The sequence below is a fragment of the Pygoscelis adeliae genome, unplaced genomic scaffold (genome assembly GCF_000699105.1).
Source record: "Pygoscelis adeliae isolate BGI_AS28 unplaced genomic scaffold, ASM69910v1 Scaffold197, whole genome shotgun sequence".
Taxonomy (NCBI): domain Eukaryota; kingdom Metazoa; phylum Chordata; class Aves; order Sphenisciformes; family Spheniscidae; genus Pygoscelis; species Pygoscelis adeliae.
Genome location: NW_008825105.1, coordinates 2,235,255 through 2,257,250, shown reverse-complemented (window position 1 = coordinate 2,257,250; position 21,996 = coordinate 2,235,255). Strand labels below are relative to the sequence as shown.

Sequence of the window (21,996 nt, the reverse complement as noted above, 5' to 3'; positions counted from 1 at the left end):
GGACGCTAATCTGGGTTGCAGCTTTGCAAGGACTGGCAGGGTTTAGGCAGGGTCCTTAAGCCACAGCTCTAAAACCAGCCTGACAAAGTGCCACTACTTGCTGGAGAAGCAGCGCCTGAGTGCCCCGGGGGAGGGAAGGTAAAGCCTCAGCAATACTGATGTCCTGAATTCCCTCCAGAGATAGCGCAGAGAGACCAGCACCAGCCTGTAGCCACACTGGGAGAGCAAGTGGGATGGAAAGAAGCTTCTCCCAGTCTCTCAGCACTCAGTATGGGGTGTGGGATCCCCATCCCACCACACACGAGACTGTGAAACCCTTCTCAGCAGGGTCGGTGCCGGCTTGGAGCACCAATGCTCCATCTCATCCAAGCTCTTTCCCCATTTCTTCCTTCTGGGTCATGGGTGCTCCTTCTCCAGGAGACCTGCCTAAGGCACCTTAGTGAAGCTCTTCCATTAATCTCTGACATCTGGTGGCGTTAATGGCCCTGATCTGTTAATGCGGTAAGCTGTTAGCCTCTTTCTTGCTGCTGCCTTCCACCAAGACAAGGTGGATGGAAAAAGTCAATGCTGTCTTGCTGGATGAATGAGGTCTTCAGCAAGACGAGTGTCTCAGAGCTAGAGGGCAGGAGCGGAAGGCTAAGGGGTGTGGGTGGGATGAATGATGTCCTAATCACTGACCCGCTGATCCATCTGCACAGGTCCGAGAGGAGCAGAACTAGGACGTGGCGAGAGTAAGTGGGTCACATCAGCCTCAGGTGCCCTGGGACAAGGACTCCCCATGGGATGTCTGTGCCTCTCAGAAGGTATCTCACTGCACGTCCTGTGAAACTGCCAGTCATGAAATTCCCAGTCCAGGTCTTCCTTGAGGGGAAGAGTTTCTTGTGGAGAAGTCCCATGGCCTTACTTCTCCTAAAGCTTTCCCTGGAGGTATTTCATGCCTCTCCTGGCCATAGTCAGGCTTCTGGACATACAAAAGTTGGGCACATTTTTGCAGAATTAGTTGAATATTAAAGGAGAACCCAGAAATGCTAATACACATAGACAGATGTGCATCTCAATTCCAATGTGTCCCTCCCAAATTCCATGGTAGAAAGCAACTCTTTTCAGCTAAAAGATTTCACTATGATGGTCCACCTTCAGCAGACTTGGACCTTGCTGTCAGTGCCAGCAGCATCTGAAAGCTCTGGTGCTTCTCCAAGGTTTTGTATATGAACATGGTTATCTCATGGGAAAGTCAATTTTCATCTCCCAGAAAGTAATTTTCACCTCCCATCTCTGTGAGACTTTCTGCCACATCTTTGTGGTGTCCCGTCTTCTCCTAAAGAGTTGTACAAATGAAGCACAGCTATGGGGAGAAGAGGTGAAATGACAGTCTGTTTTGGGTGTATTTTTTGCACGGAGATTTTTTCCTTGATTAGTGCAAACCCTCTCCACTCCCTCTTTCAGGTAAGCTGTGGTGCAACTTTGGCTTCATGCATGTTACGCAGAAACCTTTCGTACAGAGGATTGCCAACAACCTGACCAAGAGGACTTTCACCTGACCTTCAACTAGATCTGGACCAGGACCTTTCCCCTTTTTGGGAGCTGAATATGGAGCAGGTAAGCCTGAGTCACAGCTGTCATGCTAACAGGGGTCTGTCCCTTCCCAGCTGTCCTCATGGACTCAGCTTTCTCCTCCTGTGAGCTGAGGTTGGTGTTTCAGTCGATACCCCGAGGCTGGTGGATTTAGAGCTTTCCGCAGGTCAGCCACAGCCTGAGCAATGCTGAAGGCCTCGAATAAACTCAGCGTAGAAAAATGACGCCGGAAAGGATAGCTGGTTCCTCCAGGACATGTCCTGAATGCAATCTCGGTTCCCTCTGTGTCACAGAAATGGAAAGTGATGGCTTTAATTTGGTGTCTCTTAGCAGGGGAACTTTATGGGCTGTCTCCCAGAGAGCTCTCAATTGTTTTCTATGCTGACTCTATGACAAAGAAGGCAATAGCAAAATTCAGGCCATTTAATGCGAGAGGAGAGTCTTGCTTTCTTTGTGTTTGTCCTTAAGAAAAGGAAGGGTTTTCTTCCTTCTTGCAGGTTTTTTCTGCTTTGCTAAGCTCTTTGAGATGAGATTGTCTCTTATTTGTTGTTTGTCAGCACATTGCGTGACAGAGCCCTGAGCCGCTCTGGGCTTTCACGTTCTGTGTAAAGCAAGAAATGATAATTATAATCAAATAACTAACTTGCACTGAGCTGATACGGTTGGTTCACTGGGCTCGAGCGACAGGCAGAGAAAACCTCGCGGATGTGCCGGGGGAGGTGGGTTTCCCAGAGCGGTGGCAGCCGGGAGCCCCTTGCGGTGCCTCTCCCCATCCCTGTGCAAAGCTCTTCACTGCTGCTTGGGCAAAGGCACAGGAGCGACTTGCCCAAGGGCACACAGGGAATGATTTGCAAAGCAAGGTGTAGAGAAATGCAAAAGCAATACAAATCCGTCACAAAGCAAACATCTGTGCTTAAATTCTGGTGATGGACTAATGCACAGGACCTTGAGCCTTGGCCACAAGCACCAATGCTGAATGCAAAGCGGTGCCAAGCTCGCTTTTGGGCTTTTGGCTGGTTTTTTAATGTGCTGCCCTGAATCTCCCTTCTGGAGGGGCTCGTTCCTCCCTCGTGGGCAGGCACATACTGTGGTGCCTCCCGGTACCCCCAGCTGCCCTGGGAAGACCTTGTTTCCCCATATCAGATAGCAGTCACGCGTGGCTGCTGCGCTGAGCCGCTTACACTGGGCTTGTGAGCTCCCTCACCAGGAAAGGGGTTAAAGCAAGATAAAGCCGGAGTGTTACAGAGACCATATGGAGGGGAAGAAAACCCTTTATCCTGTAATTGGATTCGTTCCCGGCGGCTCCCAGCGGAGGTGAGGCTGAGTGGAGCTGACAGGTCGTGATGGGCGAGGCGCTGCCAGCCGCCCCATCCAAAGCAGGATGTGTGTGCACAAACTTGTAGATCAATCCATTAGAGTGGATCAAATAGATTTAAACGTGTGGCAGGGAGAAGGAGGACACAGATGTATTTACAATTTGGTTCAGTGGGCCGTTCCTCCCTCAGCAGGGATTAACTTGGCCACGGCTGGCAGCTCCAAGGAGGCAGCCGTGCCCTCTGCCAGCAGCCACGACGTGCCGGGGCCAGCTGCCTGCTGCTCCTCTGGGCTTGCACAGCCGCATCCCTCCAGGACAAGGATCTGGTGGTGCAGAGGGACGTTCTTTGTGCCATGCCCTTGCTTCTTTTCTAAAAAATAAGGGTGCTCAGAAGCCTGTCTCCTGTCTTGCTCACAGGCCCCAATGGGCTGCAGCCACGGGCTTTGGGCAGGAGGAATCCCAGCTCCTGTTTATTGTGCAGGTTCCCCGTCACAGCTCCTTCTCCAGGCTCTCCCCACCAGCACAGCCTCACAGCGGGTTGCTGCACCAGAGCCAGAAGGCAGCTGGGAAGTGGGGAGAGCTTCACCATTGCCAACCTCATCTTATTTGCATGGTATTCACAAGCAAGCAGGCCCCTGTCACCTCCCAGGCTTTTCCTCCTGCTGCTGATCCAGGTAACATCCCTACAAGCACTGTAGGATTTCCTTGGAGAGATAGAAACTCTTTGGGACCTGTAATTTTCTTGCCAAGGAGCTGAGCAATCCTGGCTCAGCTGTGAACCTGCACCACTCCGTGTGGTGCTGTCAACGCTTTTAACTAAGTGATAAACCAGGGCTGTAGCAGAGTATGCAGGTTTGCAAGACAGTCTCATCGGCCACGCAGCACCACGGGGCGAGCAGCCAGCACAGCCCAGCAAATCCAAGCAGCACAAGCACATTTCTCTGTATGTTAGCAGCTGCGCAAGGGAGTAAGCCATACTCTGATGAGGGTGATGGCCAACGCAAGGGTGAAGATGCTGTCTGCTCCTGTGAGATCTTCCTGTCTTACCAAATGCAGTCAAACCCTTGCTGGGGTTTGTTCTGTTTTATGGGCTATTCGAGCCAGGTAGGTGTTAGGGAGGGGTTAACAGGGAGAGCTGTTCCCTCCAAGCTCTGCTTTGCCCGACTAGTGGCAGGTGCTTAACTGCAAAGTCAGAGAAGCAAAAGAAAGGCTTTCGTTCAATTCCAGAGGGATGCAAGAGCATAGCACCACCACCTTTGTTCTGCAGTGTCCAGCAGCGCCTGCCGTGGCCCAGCTTTGAAAACAGCTGAGCAGTCAGAAAAGGGGGTTTAGGCAAATAGAAATATCCCAGCTCTTTTAATTTGTAAACGTCATTTGAAGTTGAACCCTGTTATTCCCGAGGGCCTTATTGTGGATGTTCGTAGCCCTCTGCAGTGATGCTTTATACATGCTGTTTCATTTTGTCATAACTGGGTCAATTTTTTTTTTTCATTTCTAGTGCAGAGCCCTTGGTTTTCTCTGTGGAAGCCTGGAGACTGCTGTGACGTAGCCAGCTGGTTTATAATCTTTTGGGAAATGGTACAGAGGAAATTTGGGGTTTGCTTGCTTGTTTTCTACTTTCCAGCAGGGCCTGGCTGGGCTGGCTCCTTGCTCCAATGTCTCTATAGGACCACAGTCAAGCTCCCGGAACAGCCACATCCTGGTGGTATGTTGTATCTCCTAGGGAGAATCCCTCATGTCACTGCCCTGGCCACACTCTCAGCCAGCTGAGGAGCCCCATTCCCTGTCTTTTGCCCCATTTTGAGGCCCCTATTCTTCTTGGTGGCAGCTGGATATCCTGCATTGGAATTTGTTTTTGTCCTTTTCTTGCTGTCCCTGCTTTAAAGCCTTCTGGGATTTGCTCCAGACCAAATGCGTCCTTTCTCTCCCTTTGCCCTTCATCCTGTAATTGGATTTGCTTCTTCCATCCAGCCCACCCCGGGCTTCTCCCCATCCCTTTACGTAACGACGCTGGCTCTGGGCTGTGCCAAGCCCCGGTGTTCAGGGCTTGGCCTGCAGCCACCGAAACCAGTGGAGGGGTTTGCACCAATTCCTATTGCGCATTGGATCCCACAGTGGCACAACAACCCTTTTCTTTTGCAGTTCCTGCTCCCTTCCCATTTGCTGCCTCTTTTTCCTTTCCACATGCAACGCGTGCTCCCTCCAACCTCTGCATTGCCTGTGCAGTGGTTGCATCTCTGCATGAACCCCCTGAGCCTGTGGTCCTACGGCACAAAAGAAGAGGTAAATGCAACAGCCCTGCACAGATGAGCAAAGCAATGGCAGGATTGTCTGGGGAAATTATTGATTTTTCCACTCCTTTCATTAATATTTATTCTCCTTAATTCCCAGTCTTTACTGTTTAGCTCTCTAAAGCCTTTGTGGTTGAGAGGCTTTCACTGAGGTTGCTATTCATCACCTAAGCAAAATATCCATGGATTGAACAGGCATTTTATCAAATTTGAGCCCTGTGCTGGAATCAGACTTGGCTGGACAGGCCCAAATGTCTCTGCAGATTTTTCTGCTGTTGGCCGAGTTTTCCATTTGGTTTTCCTGGCCCCATGTCCCAGCCGGGATGGATGTGCCACCGTGTTTCACTGATCACCAAGTTTCTCCCACGAGAAGCACTCACCAGTGAGCACATTGACTTGCCATGTGTGCTGTCTCTTTTTTGCCCTGAAGGCATCTGACCCTGTTTCCTTGTTGTCTTGCAGAATGAATTGGTGCCTTGAAAGTCTGAAAGGAGATAAAGCAGCAGCAAATTCTTTTCTCCTGTTGCAGATATAAACTGCTATTAACTGCTGAGGGTTTCTGGAATGAGAAGGGTGACTCTCCATTGAAAGCACTGATAAATTCTGGGCATCCAGCATAATCCAGTCCACTGTATCAGGAAATCTCTTGGGAGCTGGCAGCACTGAGCACAGCAATGCCTTTTCATGCTACAGTTCTCCCATGGACGGAAAATCTCCATGGACAACAACTGCAAATGCTGAAGGTTGGATCCTGACTGCTCTTACCTCCCCTTCCCTACTCAGCAAAACAACCGCTGCCTCCTGCTGCGAGACAGGGCTTACCTGCAAACTTCATCTGCAGCGGTGACCACAGGACTGAATTTTGCATCCCGCGTGTGAGCAAGAATATCGTACATCATCCTCCTGCTGATTTGATAGTGCAAGCGGCCCTGCAAAGCAGGGATTTAATGCACTTCTCGGTGCCTTAGCATTTCGTCTTGCTATGCTTAACCTGATATATTGTTTGAGATGGGAACAGTAAGGGGGGGTAAAAGGAGGTAATAAGAAAATAAAAGGTCAGTGGGTGCCTGGTGTGTGTAAAGGCTAAATTGCTCTTTCATCAAATCTAATAAATATTCCCTGTGAGTGGGGTAGCGAACTCCTTTTCCGAAATGCTAAGTGATTTTCCTGCCTCAAAGCCTCAGCCCAGGACTCGGATTATCAGATGCAGGCAGGGTCTCCCATCGCCGGCCGTGGCCCCTCGCCTGTCCCTGGGTCACCGCCAGCCAAGCCCCGCGTCTGCAGCATCCCAGGAGGCCAGGGCAGCCGGGTGCGAAGGGAGAGCAGCCATCCACGAGGGATGAGCCAGCCACAGCCCCTCACTGCGCATGAAACTGCACTTCTCTACCATTCCTAAAAATATTCCTGAGCCTTCAAGTGAAAACGCGGTGGTTTGGATTTGAAGACCAAAATGGAAACAGATGAGATGCATCCCATCTTGTTTTCTCACCTCCTCTCCTTTCTCTCTTCACTTGTTCCAGATTGGGGAGAGAATGGCAAAGGAGTGACCAAAAATGAAGAAAAACAAAGCAAGAAAACACTTTCCTCTTGGTTTTTTTTTTTTTCCTTCGTTTGAGAGACTAGAAAGTTTTTATAAGCACAGAAGTCTGTTTTATAAAAAAAAAGGGATTTAAAAAAAATTTTTTTTTTTAATTCTGCTGGAAGACACTTGTTATGGGATAGGACATTTTGGCCAGTGCCTGTCTCCTCCACCACTGGTAGAGAAGCTAAATCCATCCAGGCTATGGACAGAAACAAATGCTTTCCTCTTTCTTTTGTCCTTCCATCCTTCCATGGAGAAACTGAGGCAGCAGGCAGAATTTCCACGTCCTCAGTTTTGGGGCGTTCAGGTCACCTCAGGCCTGGTTTCCAGAGAGGTTTTGGCATTACGGGGTGCAGCACTCATTTGTCAGGTTTTAAATGCCTGTGGGAAGCTCTTGCAGGTGCATTGCAGACCCAGAGGAGCTCAGCGAGCTGCTGAGGATGTAAATCGGCGTGATCCCCCTGGAGATGGGTCTGCTGCAAAGATGCTGCTCCATCTGGGGTCTCTTGGAGATGTTGGTGCTGAAGAGCTACAGAGCATTGCATTTGCAGGTAAAACTGAGATCGCTGCCTCTGAAAGGCGAGTGGTGGGATGTTTCCTACCTTCTAGTGCACCTCCTACCCCATGTCTGACCTGGACCTTATCCACAGCTCACTGCCATCAGCAAGAAGAGCCTCCGGGCTCTGGGTTGGCTGTAGAAACCAGGCAGAGTGGGAGGAGAGAGGAAACAATGCGAGACAAATTCCCCATTAACCTAGGAGATCATTATTTGCTGCTAGAACCAGGAGGGTGAACTGTTTTTGGGAGTGAGCAGGAGTTAAATCCTTGCTATTGATTCTCACCCAGCCCCGCTGTGCAGCCGTGAATTACGTCGCCAAGCAGTGGGGAGAAATTGAAGTGGGCACCAGGCAAGCATGGGGACGGGAGGGGAAAGTCTGCGCCCTTAAAATATTTATGCTGCAAATTAACATGTGTTTTAAGCCTGTGATTCTGCAAATATTTATCTAGCGTTAATATTTTGAAAACTGCATTAAAATTTGCCACTGGTGCTTTATTCATTAGGAGCGTTCGGCAGCCACAGACAGCAGCGCCTGCTAAATCTGTAATGCGTCCATGCAGAGACAGCAGCTGGAGGATGGTGCCTGGGCTGTGAGAATGAGCTTTCTGCTCCTACTTCCAAAGCAGGGAGCCTAAAATGAACTCCTTGCCTACGTCGACTTCAGCTGTGTGACTGCAGATGTTCAATTCAGCAGAGCATGCGCCACGTTCTTGACCCATCTGACTCCAAGCAAAAATAGTTTAATGTGAGCGGGATGAGATAGATATTCCTGTGGGCACCGGGAATGGGAACTGGGGCTGGGGGCCATATTTTTTCTAAGCCTGATGGCTGCTGTGGGTCTGGTGGGGCTGTGAGAGCAGACTGGACGTGCATGAAGCCATGTCCTCCCTTCTCATATGTGCCAGCCCCATCCAAGGAAGTTGTCGGATATGGGGGAAGAGAGGGTGATTTGGCCCACTGTGGCTGTGAGGGCTAGTGCTACGGCTCTGACGCTCACCCCAAAATTGGAAGCTTTGCTGGGGGACACCCTAATGCCTGACCAAGAGTCAGGCGGAGAGGCAGTGCAGCATTTCAGTCCTTCACGCTCTCCCCGCATGCTTTCTGCCCGCTGCGTTAGCCTGGGGCTGAAATTCAGCTTCAGACTCGCATTGGCTTCTGTCTCCTGTTTTTTATGCAACCCACTTGCCAAAATACCCTCAGCACAGAGCGGCTTGGAGGGAAAAGTACAGGACATGGAGACAAATGCTCAGTGTCGCTGGCACAGGGAGCTCATTTTCCCTTGAATCCTTGACATTGCAATTGATGCACGGCTTAATGGACTTTACTACTACTGCCAGTTTCCTGTTAAAATTACTCCCAATTATGGCTCCCAAAGTTAAACGTTTAACTTTTGGTACAAGCAGAACTGCAAGCAACTCCATTTTGTACATCATATTTTTGTTAAGCTTCTAACCTTTGCTGCAATTTTGCTTCATAAAAAACAGAGTTTCAGGGGGGCTGCAGATTGCAAATGGTTACAGGGACTGCAGCAGGACAGATTTTTTGCATTAGAATGCTAGGGAGTGAGATTTCCAGCTGTGATTTTTATTTTCATTTATCCTCATTTTGCATTGGCAATGGGGACATGCCAAAAGCTGCTTTTATGGACTGGGCAAACCTAGAGCAAAAAGATGCCTGTTGCTCCCACCCACTCCGGTGCTTCCACTGAAGAAGTCTTGGAGTCAGGTCCCTTATTTTCAGTTCTCCGTTTCCTTTCCGAGTGCTCTTGCATAATTAAGAGGTGAACCTGGCAGACAGCATCCAACTATAATACAGGTATGATTAATTTTCATCTTCCTTTTTTATTTTAAAGGTTGTCCTTTCCAATGCAGAAAGCTTCATCGCAGATGGATGGGAAACCTGCCAGCCAGCCACATTTTTGAGGTAAAAGGGGACAAGACATGGGAAAGTTTAGTGCTTTGAAAAAGTGACCTTTCTTGGTAATTAATTTGTCACTTCCCAACACCATCTGCTGACTCGTCAGCTGCATCCATCATAACCATGCAAAAAGTACTGGAAAAGTCAATTAAAATGAGAACCAGTGTCAAATGGGGTTTGCGCAGATTCTTTAGCAAAGGGAGGGGGGGAAAAATAACCTATCATGCAATGTCCTTTTCATCAACACACATAAACATGGTCCCAGGGAGAAAAACTCTGTTGACGTCTCTGGAAGTTTTATAGCTAGGACCACTTCATTGCCTGGTGATAAGCTGCAGTAAATGCGCAGGGATCTGGGAAGCATCTTAGCGACTGCCACATTTTTTAAGGAGGGGTTTGGCCCAAATCGAGTGTTCAGCAAGTCCCTTGTGAGGACCAACGTGCAGTGCAGCGTGTACACGTTGTGTTGACTCGCTGCAATGGGGCTAGGTGAGAAAAGTCATTTTACAGGCTTGGGCAATAGCTCTTTTCCCCTTGTCTCCAGCAAATGCTGCCAGTGCTTAGTGTTCAACCAGCCAGGCAGGAGTGCCGCTGCACACCCCTGCTATAACACCCCGTAAAGCCATTTGATGCAGGAGGATTTCATTGCTTCCCCAACTCATTTTTTTCCCTCTTGCATCTCGCCTGTTTTCAGCTGGTTGCTCTCAGGTTTCCTCGCACGTAGCCACCTGTCTGTGAGAAGCACCAGGACGTTTCTGGCCTGATCCCAAACCTTCCAACATCAGCGCCTGTCTGATCGTCTTGGGAGACCAAAGATGAGATCTTACGCAAGTCACTTGCTCTCTCTGCACCTCATTTGTCTGGAGAGAGATGTCAGTGCGCAGTTTTGTGTCCCGAGGGGGTTCAGTGTGTCCAGGACTGTGAGATGCTCAGTTATGATGGTAAAAGGGGCTGCATGAAGACTCAGAATGGACAGATAAATCCCCTGGATTGCTTTGATATTTCCCCACTTGTCTGCTCAGTTTATAAAACTCTTTGGTGATAGATTTAGCATGTATAGTTTTATTTATTATTTTAATATTTAGCTCTAGATGCTGCCAGGGTATTTATTACCTTAAATCAATGTTTTTGTAATGCTGGTGGGTTAAACTTCATTCTGCGTTATGTTTATTTTGTGGCTTCATTGTTATTATTGTGATTTGTCCATGTTACAGTAGAAATATAATTAAGACACAGGCATCGTTTTACCGCTGGTACAGTCACATCAGACATGCTTTATCCTGGAAGGCTCATGATCTAAAAAGATAAGCAGAGAGGAATTTTTCCATCTTATAGATGGGGAAACTGAGGCAGAGAGAGAGAGACCCTGTCCAGCTGTGGGACCCACCGAGAACAGCTGCCAGCCTAAAGACAGAAGCCTGGGGAGGGAGGAAAGGGGATCTTCCTGGAAATGAGAAACTCTTAAAAATCCAATGCAGATAACAACGTTCCCTGTCTGGCAAACCCATTTCCATGCATGCCAGGTAGCCGTTCGTCAGCTCTGATGGAAATGTGGGCACCTGTGCAGGTAAGTGATTGTACACCAGTGCCTCTACACGTATATAAAGGGTGGGAAAACCAGCAGGAGCATCCAGGCATGAACAGGAGCAAGAACAGGTCTGACCTCCAGCATCCCGTGGCTGCGCTCGCCAGGTAGGTGCTTGGTCTCTGCTTCCATTTGCAAGCTCAGTGGGGTGGCACTTCATGGGTGCTCAGATAGGTGCTGGTGTTACCGGCACGTGTTGGCTTCAGCAGAGAGGGCTCTGACAAGAAGGAGGAAACAAAATCGATGCTTAAACAAGGGGAAAGGTGTTTTCTGCTCATCCCCCATCGTGGGAGCATCAGTTCCACCAGCTCCTGCCTCTCTGCTTGTCATGAGCACCCAGCAGACACTGACGCGTGCTGCAGAGGCACAGGGAGCCCTGGGGGCCCTCTGCACTCGGGGAGCTGCTTTGAACGATTTGATTTTTTCGGAAGACAGCTCGGTAGCTAAATGTACTGTCTTGTCACTGTGCTCACACCAGTACCAGGTGGATGTTCACCCCTCCTGCCCCCAAATTGGCATTTCACCCTATTTTACGCAGGCATAAGCAGAGCTGGGCAATGCTGCACCCAGCCCCCTGCAACCGCCGTGCTTTGTTGGGCTGATGCTGAACTTGGGACCCTCCTGCTTTGTGCTCTCTTTGTGGCTGGGAAGCAAATTCACTGACAACAAAGTACATATCTGCCTGGAGAGACATTGAGCTAGAGATCTCAGGTCTGAAAGACATGTCCTGCTTACAAAATAAGGAAGGGACATTCAGAAAAGACATTTTTTGGCTGGACTAATGTGGGGGTGTTTCTCCAGGGGAAGAGGGAGCGAATCAATTCACAAAAGGATAGTCATCAAGAGATGAAGGAGGTGACTGGGTTTATTTCTTTGTATATGGCAGTATTTTATTGCAGTGATAGAATAAATGAAAAGGCACAAAAGATTGATGCTACCGAGATAACACCGTGTTATCAGCACATATGCAGATCAACATGCTGTATTACAAGGGGAGAGCCTGAGAAATCCTCTTCTGATCACTGCGGCGAACAGTACGTCTGACTGCGTCACCCAGGGAGATGTCCCAGTGCAGCTAAGAGCTTTCAGGACCCAGCATGGGTGGGCAGGGGGGAAAACGGCCCTAAGCAGTGCCAAGGGAGAGGAGAGGGGCTACAGGCGCCTTCGCTCGCTGTCAGCCCTCCCCTGGACTGGCACACAGCGGAGGGATGTGACTGGCAAGTGCTACGGAAAGGGAATGTTTATTAACTTCCACTGGCCTTTGGTTCAATACTAGCTGATATTCACGGGAAATCTAATTTAGGGGTCAAACTTGACCTAGCAATGTCTTTTCAATAACATCCGAACCAAGAGGTTTCTGAAACTAATTAAAGATCAGGCTCCAATCAGGTAGAGTAGTTAAGCTATGGGACCAGACTTCATTAAATTCGTCCAGAGAGAATATTTTAATATTTAAAGAGAACATTTAATGTTTACGTAAGTCCTCTTCTGACGTGAAGTCTCTGTTAAATCACTTCAGAAGGTAGTTTTTAAAGCCCTTTATACTAGGCTGTTACGGACCCAGGCTGGCAAATGCCCTTCCCAGCTCTCTTGGACCCAATGAAGCTTATTAAAAGATTCAGTCCATCAAGGCAGGTTTTCAGGGGTAAGGAATATGAAAACACGATTTAACAAAACAGCTGTCTTAAGGTTTTTCTCTCTTACAGCATCACTCTGTCTCCCTTGCTGTCAGTGGGATTGATGGGAGCGTTTTGCTCTGGATGTATGTGGGTCTTAAACCAGTACAGCTGGAGGGCTAAAGCTTGCAGAACAGAGGGAGTCTTTAACAGTACTGAAGGGCTGGGCTTGAAGTCTCTGGAGATACTGCTCAAGAACAAATCTGTTTACAGAAAAAGGTTTGAGAGGAGAATTGCCAGTCAAGATACTTCTATTCTCAGCTCAGGAGCAACTGGAAGAGTAAATATACCTCTAGTTCGCTGGTGGATAAATTAGATTGCAGCTGATCAAAAGCCAAAGGGATTTCTTGTCAAATGGCCGTCTCCTCTGTCACCCTGGTGTCTTCTTTCCTGTGTCATTCAGACTGTCCTGATGGTTTCAAAGAAGGTGGTGGCCAGTTTGCTCTTGGTGTACGTGGTATCTATGCTGGCTGAACAGACCGAAGGCTTCGTGCCCTTTTCCACCCAGAGCGACTTCCAGAAAATGCAGGTAACCCCGAGAAATGTACTGCAGGGGCTGGAGCCCTGAATAAACCAGGAAAGGTGTTTCTTCCTCCCTCATCCCCCAAGTGCTGCCAATTCACACCGTGCCACTGTCGTCCCCAGCATCTGCCCCTTCTGTTCAAACAGGAGATACTATGATACTGGCAGTCCCTCACTCGTCCCAAAGTTAAGGGCTATGGGTGAGGGCAGAGACAACTTTTAAGATGTGAGACTAGAAAGGAAGAGCCTGGACTCCTTTACATAAGAACTAAAAGACCTGTGTAGGTTATCATCTGCAGCTAGTGGGTCTCATTTTTCTTTCCTCCATGCTAGTGGCTGTAATTTTTATAGAGAAGCTGCAGCCTCCCATCACCATACTGATGGGTCTTTTTGTTGTAACAAATAATTAACCATCCTCCAGATGGTTGTCACCTCTGGGATGTGCAGAGAGGAGAATGTTTTTTCTTTTGATGTGAATCTAATACTGTTGAAAGGTGTCAGGCAGGCAGCCTCAGAGACTGCATCTTCTTAAACACAGCCGAAGTGAGCTTCCCCCGCATGACACAACCCATTGATACTGGGGGGAGATCTTGTTTCCAACAGCTATCTGCTCGCTGTATAGCAATTGCTTTTTGCGGGGAGTACAGTCATCCTTCAGTCTCCTTGAGGAAGGTGATGGGGACCCACGCACGGTCCCCAGATTGATTTGTTCATACATCACAACCCTTGTAGCTATGTGTCTGCTGGTGATTGAGGGACTTCTAGATGTACGTGGGTGAAATCAGACTTCCAAAGGCTGTGTCCTCTCCTCTGAGCACGCATTCAAACCAAAGCAAGTGCGCAGCAAGCAGTCAGTTTAACACTGAGCACAGCCTTTGCTGCATTTTACATGCCCTGTCGTGTCTGTCATATCCCAAAGCAACTTTAGCTTTTCTCTTTGGGCTCAGAAGAGAGGGAGGGTCCTGCAGCCAGGTTTAGCCCCATAAACGGGAAAGGACTGACATTACAGACCTGCAAGAAAGGCTGGTAATACGTAACGTCTGCACAGAGCTCTCCACTTGCAATGAGGCTATGCAGGCTTTTATTAAACTTCATTGCCACTGCTACAGAACAGAACCAGGACCAGCCCTCTGAAATAGCTCTGTAAGGTCAGTATACTTGGCTACCACATCCTGCTGACAGTGTTATCCTGCACAGATCAAAGGAGTCGTCTACAAGTGTTATGTTTGCTACAGATCTTTGCATGCAATCCTGTAACCTGACCTTACACCCGACATTGCAGCCCCTGCTGCGTGTCAGAATTACAGTCCCCAAGGCCATACTGACCACAGCTGATGGGTCCCTTCCCAGTAAGCTGTGGCCCTGGGGAAGAATGCTGCATTGGCTCCAGGCAGTGGTTAGACCTCCAGTCCCTCTGATTTTGTACCCAGCTCCACAGGCTCCTGGATGCTGGGCATCCCACTGTTGAAGTGGGTTTGGTACCCGCACGATGCTGCGTCCCAGCACCACTGCCCCGTTTGCTCTCTACTGTGAAGTCGCAGGGAAAGGAGAGGAACAAAGGAGGGCAGAAGAAATCCTTGACCTTGCTGCAGCAGCTGGAAGAGGAAGGCTTCTCTGAGCAATCAGGTGCAGATGTCAGCAAGGTCAAGACCATCCAGGTACGTTGAACCATGTGACTCTAAGGAGCCCACAAGGTCACACAGAGGGACAAGTAGCCCAAGAGTCAGCCCACAGGGCCTGGCTACAGAGGAGTAGATAACCCGCGTGAGAAGACAGCGGGTGTTATCAGGGAGCTCAGTCAATATAAAGGACCCATTTCCTGCCAGCCCTGCCAGGCAACTGAGCAAGGGTGCATCAGAGAGAGGTTTTACCTCCACCTTATAAATTATCTCGGACATTCAGCAGCCTGGTCACCCCTCAGACCCACCTGGCTTCTCCCTTAGGAAGATGGAAACAACATGAGGTCTTTCTTTGCCATTCAGTGAACACCAAGACAACCGCAAGGCAGGAATTCGCAGCTCTGCTTCAGCTCTAGGTTTAACTTGTCACTTCTTCACCCAGCTCCAGATTAGCTACCTGGTGTCACCTCTGATCTCACAGTCCTCTGCACTGGCAAGACCTTATTTGTAAACTTGGACCCATACAGCCGTCCCCCCCCAAAGTCTGTATACAGAGCAGAAAATTGCCAATTTTAGGGATTTAAGTGCCAGTTTAAGCCCTCAAAGGCATGCTTACCTGGTTAGCCAAGTTTGAAAATTGTGCTTTTCCACTTGAATACAGGGAATTCTTTGCCCTGTCCGTGCAGCCGCTCCTGCGGTGGGCTCAGCCATTCTCTCTGCCAGCAAAAGGAGTGTAGGTCCACCCCAAACTGCGGGATAGACTGAGTGGGACAGGCAGCGGGACTAGCTAGACTGGAATTTGGCCAAGATGCAGGTTAATGTGCAACTACTCTCGCAAACGTGGTGCACCAACAATCAATAATAGGATTTAAACAGCAAGGATTCACAGTTCAAAGCATTAAATAACTGGCACATCGCAGTGTCTAACACCCCCCATGCTGCAACCACAAGCTCTCCTGTGCCTCCAGCCATGACCGGAACAACTCTATTTACTTCAGGTACAGCTGAGCCACAGCTGGCTCAAAGGCAGTCAGTCTGGAGGCAGGGTGCTTCACCAGCATCAGTAAAGCTGATGGCTTGAAGGGTCAAGGTGTGAGATAGTGGAGGATTATAGGGTTCAGCAATTATTTTCTTCTTTACGATCTCTGTTGCCAGGAGGCACCTTTATCTGTGTTTCTGAGTCAGCCCAGAGATGATCCAATGCATGAAAACTTTGGTACTCTGAACAGCACAAGGTCGCATTGACTTAAAAATGTTGCTTTTCCTGATATAAGGATCATCCCCTTCCCTTCAAATCAGCCCTAGACCCTCTGCCGACTTGAGCAAAGTGGGGTCAAAGCAACCCAACCTGCCTCCCTGTGCTCCCCTCAGCTTTTCCTTCTGACTTTTCTGGCTTCCTCCACAGCTAGCTGTTCCTGTCAAAACCGGGATGTGGCTCACCCCAAGGCAGCTGGAAAAATATCAAGACGTCCTGGAGAAACCGCTAGCAGAGATGTTACAGGACACCCCAGACAGTACTGTCAGGAGGTTGATTTCTGCCTTGGGAATTCTGCCTTTCCCTCCTCTCACCAGCTCATTATTACGGAGGTATTTATATTCCTCAGAAGGGCTTTTGTGTCATGTTTGCTCACTTTACAGAGTCCTCAGATACCCCACCCGCTCCCATGTACACACTCTTCTTCTGGGAAGGTTATTCACTCTCTTAGGGTGCTGTCTGTGCTGGTATTGACTGTTAGCAGCACTGCAACACTTCCTGGCAGCTCTCCTTGGCGCTGCTTCCCACTTCCCTACTCCTCCTCCCAAAAAGCCCTCAGTCTTCAGGATGCAATTTCCAGCAGAGCTTTTAATGCAAGCTACACCTGCGAGGCAGCTCAGCGCCTGCAGTCAGACCTGAACACCTTGCTCCCTGCACAGGGGCTTAACACTAATAATTACAGCTAGGATTACCTGCAATTCGAGGTGTTGAGTGCTAACAAATCCAGCCCTGGGCTTTGCTCTTAGTGTATTGGAATTGCAAAAGGAAATATCCAGGGGCAGTATGTGATGCAGCTATTCCTGCCTGCAGACTTGGGGGGTGGTGGAATAGGTCTCACTAGTGTTATCTCTGGACCTTTGTCTTACCTGGGCTTAAACGTCCCAAACAAGAGGGTCCCCTCTATCCCTGTGGGAGCTGTTATTCTGCTTTGGCTGTGCTGATTTCACTTTGCCTTCCAGCTTTATAGCTGGGGAGCTGAGGAGGAGGAAACAATACATAAAGCCTAGGAAAGACTGAATGACAAATTTAAGGACACTTATTCTTTCCTCTCTTTTCTTCTTAGCTGACTGATATCTGCAGAATCAGAGGAGAAAGTGATGTAGCTTGCTAACGCTAAAAGACTCCACTAATGTAAACAAAATCTGTAAAAGAGATTAACAACAAAATCTGAGGTGAGATAATAAAATGTGCAGTATAATTAAATGGAGGATTTGTGTCATCTTTTCTGCATGCCTCTCAGCCAGATGGCAAGCAGCAAGTGTGGGAAAGAAGAGAGGGAGGGTTTCTAGTCCTAGAGAACATCACCGTCTTTCTGAGAAGTGCAAAGCATGTTGCAAAGCCTGAGTAATTAATCTTTGTGGACTAATAAGTTTTAGCCCCCCCTTTTGGCAACAAGAGAAACTGGGGCAAATATTTACAGGGTCTCTCAGCCAAATTGATGACACAAGCACAGGGTGAGGAGTGTTGGGTGGGGGACTCAGGCACCCCCACCAAGCTCCCTGCTCTGGACGCGGGAGGGCACCCTCTCCCATACTGCTGGGAGAAAGCAAGAGCCCTGACTTGCAGTTCCTACCTGTGCTCTTAACTCCCTCTTACTCACCCAGGCAATATAAATCTAAATAGCATTGTGAGGAGCACCTCTCCCATAGCTGTGATGTGAACAGGCACAGCGTGTGTGAAACAAGGCAGAGCTCCGGCCTTATTTCTGCCTCTCAAACAAACCTAGAGGTGAAATCGTAATTCCACTGGAACATATTACTCTCCATTTACATACCTTTGGCTTATTTTAGAGCTGCTTCTCTATATTGGCAGCAGGAAATCCAACATATGTAAAGTAAGGACAGATGAGAGCAATGGTACGTATGTGAATATATCCAATTTCAATCCAATTTTATCTTCCCAACCTAACACAAATTCTGTTCTCACTGTGGCTCATTTAAATAGCTGTGTTTGTGCTAGAACAACACTCCTCGGTATGCTCTCTGCTGCAAGCCATCCCTTAGGAGAAAAGAAATCTCCCAATGTATAATGCAACATCCAGCACGGAGTGGATTCCAGCTTTAACATTTGATTCAAAGGCATACTCCTAGTCCGTGGAATGATCAGCTCAGTGTAACTCAAAGTTTGCAGGGATTATTGCTGAGGCAGGTTGAGCTATGAAATCACTATAAATGAGTCTGAGCGGTTGGAAGATAGAAAATAATACATTCCATTAGGCTGAAAGTAAAAGCAACTGCAGGTACTACTATAGGAGCTCAGCCAGTGCAAATCAGTCTGCAGTGGAGTGGTATCGGTGGGAGATCCAGCATGGAAATCACCGGAGGACCTGCACCACATTTACACCAGTGTCCAGCGAGATCAGAGACAAGACTGTTTGCTTCAGAAAGGGACACTGTTGACACATTCCTTCTGAAAGACCCAAACCTTTACCCCCGGTTTAAATTTGCCCTGCTGCAGGAAAACAAGGAGAGTTTCCCCTTGAAGGGCAAACTGCTCCTAAAAACCCTACAGAAGCTCCACTGCAGGTCAGGGCTGTCTCTATAGCATCCCCTCTTGCCCAGCTCTTTTACTCAAGTGGTTTTCTGGGCCGACAGCTCCCCTGTGCCATCCAGGAAGGAACGTTGCCCAGTGACAGCAAGAAAGAAAGTGAACATGAGCCTCTTGGATTTGCTCCCTGGACCATTTCCCACCACGGTGATGGTGGAGCTGATGCTGCAGAGACTTCCATAAGGAGATCCGCCAATGTGACTTTGCAGGGATGGCTCCCTCTACTCTTACATTTTGACCTAGACAAGCTGCAGCAGCAAAGGTCTGCTTTTACCCTGGCCATCAGCTGTGCCAATGGCTCTTCCCAGTTGACGCAGCTATAAATGAGCTCAGGGACGTATGGCTGGTTGTGACAGCAACTGTATGAACCCGTTGTCTTGTCCTTGCAGCAATAACTGTGCTGTTCAAATAGGCACCAAAGTGCAAGGGGGGCTTCAGCTTTTGGAAGTCAATTCCTTCCAGCCTCAGGGGCTTGAGTAGTGGGAAAGAAGCAGATATCCATCTGCTGGAAGGAGAAGGTGGATGGACCCCAACCATCCTCCAGGCATGGCTCCCACTGTCAGGGCTATATTTCTTGTTGAGAAGCAAAATGGTCTCCAAGTTGCAAGACAGATCTGTATCCCCAGTGCCCTGGAAAGGCTGCTTTGGCAGCCAGCAGCACCTAAGTCCATGCCTGCAAGCAGGTAGGAAGATCTTGCTGCTCCAGAAACCAAACAAGAGTTTCGTGGCAGGATGAGCAGCCAAACAGTTGGGGGAAAGAGGCAGGGCAAGGAGAAGGAGAGAAAAGAACGAAATCAGCGCTGACTTTCTAACCTAATAAGAAGCTCGGCAGGCTGAGGACATGACATACGATCGGGAGGATGAGAAGCGGTGTTCTTGGGTCACACCTGTGCCGCGGCTGTGAGTGACAGGGTGTTAAATTGGCACAGTTGGCTTCCAAGTAAGATTTGACACTTCCCCTGGTGACATATGCAGGACTGTCGTCCAAATGCCATGGGATAAGAAGAGGGGGTGGGATGGCGGCTTTTTTTCAGCAGCCCCTCAGTCAGGGGTAGAAGGGTTCATCTGCTGCCCATGCTTTTTGGGGTGCAGCACGCTCCCCTCTTCAGGCACTTTATGAAGATGGTGCAGATCTATTTCTACCCCTCTGCTTACACCAGTCCTGTCTTGATACTTCAGGAGGAGAAGCAGACGGCATGGCATGCCTGCTCTTCCCATTCGATATCTGAGTCACTGCCAGCAGGCGTAAGGCAGCTTCTGGGCTAGCAGGGAAGGTGGAGGCTGTCCCCTCCTCGCTGTCCCATCTTCCCACATCCAGCTCAGGATATTTACAGCCAAGATATTCGAGAGCTGCATCGTGGGCTGGGAAACTGGCTTTTCACAGCCGAGCATCTCTGAGCATCACAGCCCATCTGCAGCATCAGCAGGCCTGTGCTCGCCCCAGCAGCCTTTGCTGCTGCCCAGAGCTGTGGGGATGATGAAGGGGCTGCAAAAAGCAGAAAATCTACCGTCAGCCTCATCATCGGCACTGTGGGCAGGGTGATGGGAACAAATAGGTGCTTGTCCATGGGGCTATAGGCTCTGTCACATCTGAGAGACAGAGGGCTGTCTTCTCCTGCTGCCTTCTCTGTGGTGTTCACATAACCTTCCAGGGAAGGCAGGGATGCTCCCAAGGGTTGTCTTGCTAGGGAGGAAGGGAGAGGGGTCGTGGATTTCTCTCCACAAAGAAGAGGCATCTGTTCCTGCCGAGCATCGGCGCCACCAACCTCCCTTCTGCAAAGGAATCACAGCTTTTCCCTAGCCCTCCAGTTCTCGAGCACCACTCCCATGTTCTCCACTCTGAAGGTCATGCAATGAGGCTCCTCGGCCAAACTCTGTCCTGGTGTAACTTCCCTGACATCCAGAAACACGAAAAAGTTGAAGGCTCGGGGATTTTTTTTTGTTGTTGTTGCTGCTGTTGTGCTTTTTCTCCAAAGCAAGAGGACTTCATTTGATTCATGAGCTCATATCATCTCAGGCTTAGATGCCAGCATGCATCTGCACGTCTAGGCAGAGCTTCTCCAAACTGAAAGCTGTAAACTTACAAAAAATGTGTACAAAGAGCATATTCTAATTCTGTATTTACATTAGACACCACTCCAAATTATTAGCTGTCAGTTGTGCTTTCCAGTTAGTGAGCAGGGGAGGCTCAGCTTAGCACATTCACACTTCCCATCGGAACTGAGTATGCTCTTTTAATGGGCTCCCTAGCCTCTACCAAGTGTATATTTGTTGTTGCTAACCAGATTAACAAACCTCAACATCTTGTTGCTGCTTTCTTGCATAAATCAGGAACAGCGAGGCGAGCTTTGCCTGATGCCCTAAACAAGAAGGGCACGGCGGCAAAGTGAGCATGAAAGGAGGGGTATCCCTAAAGAAGTTTTTATGTCGCGGAGGCACAGTTTAGCATCCCCAGCCTCACGGTAGCAAGCGGCGGCGGTCCACGCTGTGCTCTCCCGGAGCCCCCTCCAGCTCCCACTCGCGGCAGGTCCCGCTGCTGCGGGACCGCCAAGTTTCCACCACTCCCCGGTATCATGCGTCGATCATAAAAACAGCGACGCACAGACAGCCTGCACGCATGCATCACTGCTTTTTCATTATCTTTAATTAAATGCCGATATTACGCCACAGTATTTCAGCCACTTTCATCACTTTCTTTATAGGCGGCAGCAGGAAAAAGCAATTACTGTACATCACTGCCTTGCCAAAATAAATTTTCAAGTTGACGCTTGGTTTTGCCTTTTTAGGCTGCAAAGTATGCAAGTAACCTCCTTCCCCGGCAAATATCCCGAGGACCCAGATCCTGATCCTGCCGAAAGCGGTGGCAAAGCTCCAGCCCACTTGACGGGTGCCAGTTAAACGACTGTAACTTGGCAGTGATGAGAGGGATGAGGAAAACATGTGGGGGGGTGGCAGGCAGCTGGGAAAGACATTTCTTTCTCCTCATAAATGTCTCTAAAAGTGTCAAAACGTCGGTGTAGCTTGGTCGGAGTGAGGTAAGAGGTGCTCAACCCCCCTGCTTGCTCCTGAGCAGGGTCCCCCAGAGGGGAGTGGTGACACTGGCCGGCCCCAGATGCTGAGGCTGCTTTTGCCCTTTGCTTTCTCCATTTCTCCCCTCTTTTCCCTCTCCTGAGATGAGCAACAGCTCCCGCCCGGCGCCCTTCCCTTTCTGCAAGAGCTCCTGCCTTCCCCAACATGGCGGAACCAGCCACCCTTCCCTTCACAAGATGGCGGGAGCGGTAGCCGGGAAGCAGCGCTTTCCCTCGACCTTCTCAATATGGCGCCCGTTCCCCGCCTCCCTTATCAACATGGCGCCGGCCGTGCGGACGGGGGAGGCCGCGGGAGCCCCGCGTTTGCCCTTCCCAAGATGGCCGCCCGAGGGGCGGGCCCCTCCCAAGATGGCGCCCGCACTTCCCTGCTCGCGGAGCGCTTCCGGTGGGGCCTGGTGTCAGCGCCGCGGCCATGGCGGAGCTGACAGACGCGGAGCTCCGGAAGGAGCTGATAGCGCTCGGCT

At 49.5% G+C, this 21,996-nt stretch overlaps 1 protein-coding gene across 1 annotated transcript; it reads left to right on the top strand.

Moving 5' to 3' along the window:
- Nucleotides 1-12,912: 12,912 nt before the first annotated feature.
- On the top strand, nucleotides 12,913-15,007 carry MLN (motilin). The gene is made up of 3 exons (XM_009327463.1): nucleotides 12,913-13,029; nucleotides 14,564-14,680; nucleotides 14,966-15,007. The coding sequence occupies exons 1-3, from the start codon at nucleotides 12,913-12,915 to the stop codon at nucleotides 15,005-15,007; spliced, it is 276 nt and encodes a 91-aa protein (XP_009325738.1).
- Nucleotides 15,008-21,996: the final 6,989 nt, after the last annotated feature.

Excerpts from the sequence above, each read along its gene's own strand:
- MLN (XM_009327463.1), top strand. The coding sequence starts at position 12,913 with ATGGTTTCAAAGAAGGTGGTGGCCAGTTTGCTCTTGGTGTACGTGGTA. Across the intron at positions 13,030-14,563 it reads GCGACTTCCAGAAAATGCAG|GGAAAGGAGAGGAACAAAGG; the intron begins GTAACCCCGAGA and ends GTGAAGTCGCAG. Across the intron at positions 14,681-14,965 it reads GCAAGGTCAAGACCATCCAG|GAAGATGGAAACAACATGAG; the intron begins GTACGTTGAACC and ends CTTCTCCCTTAG.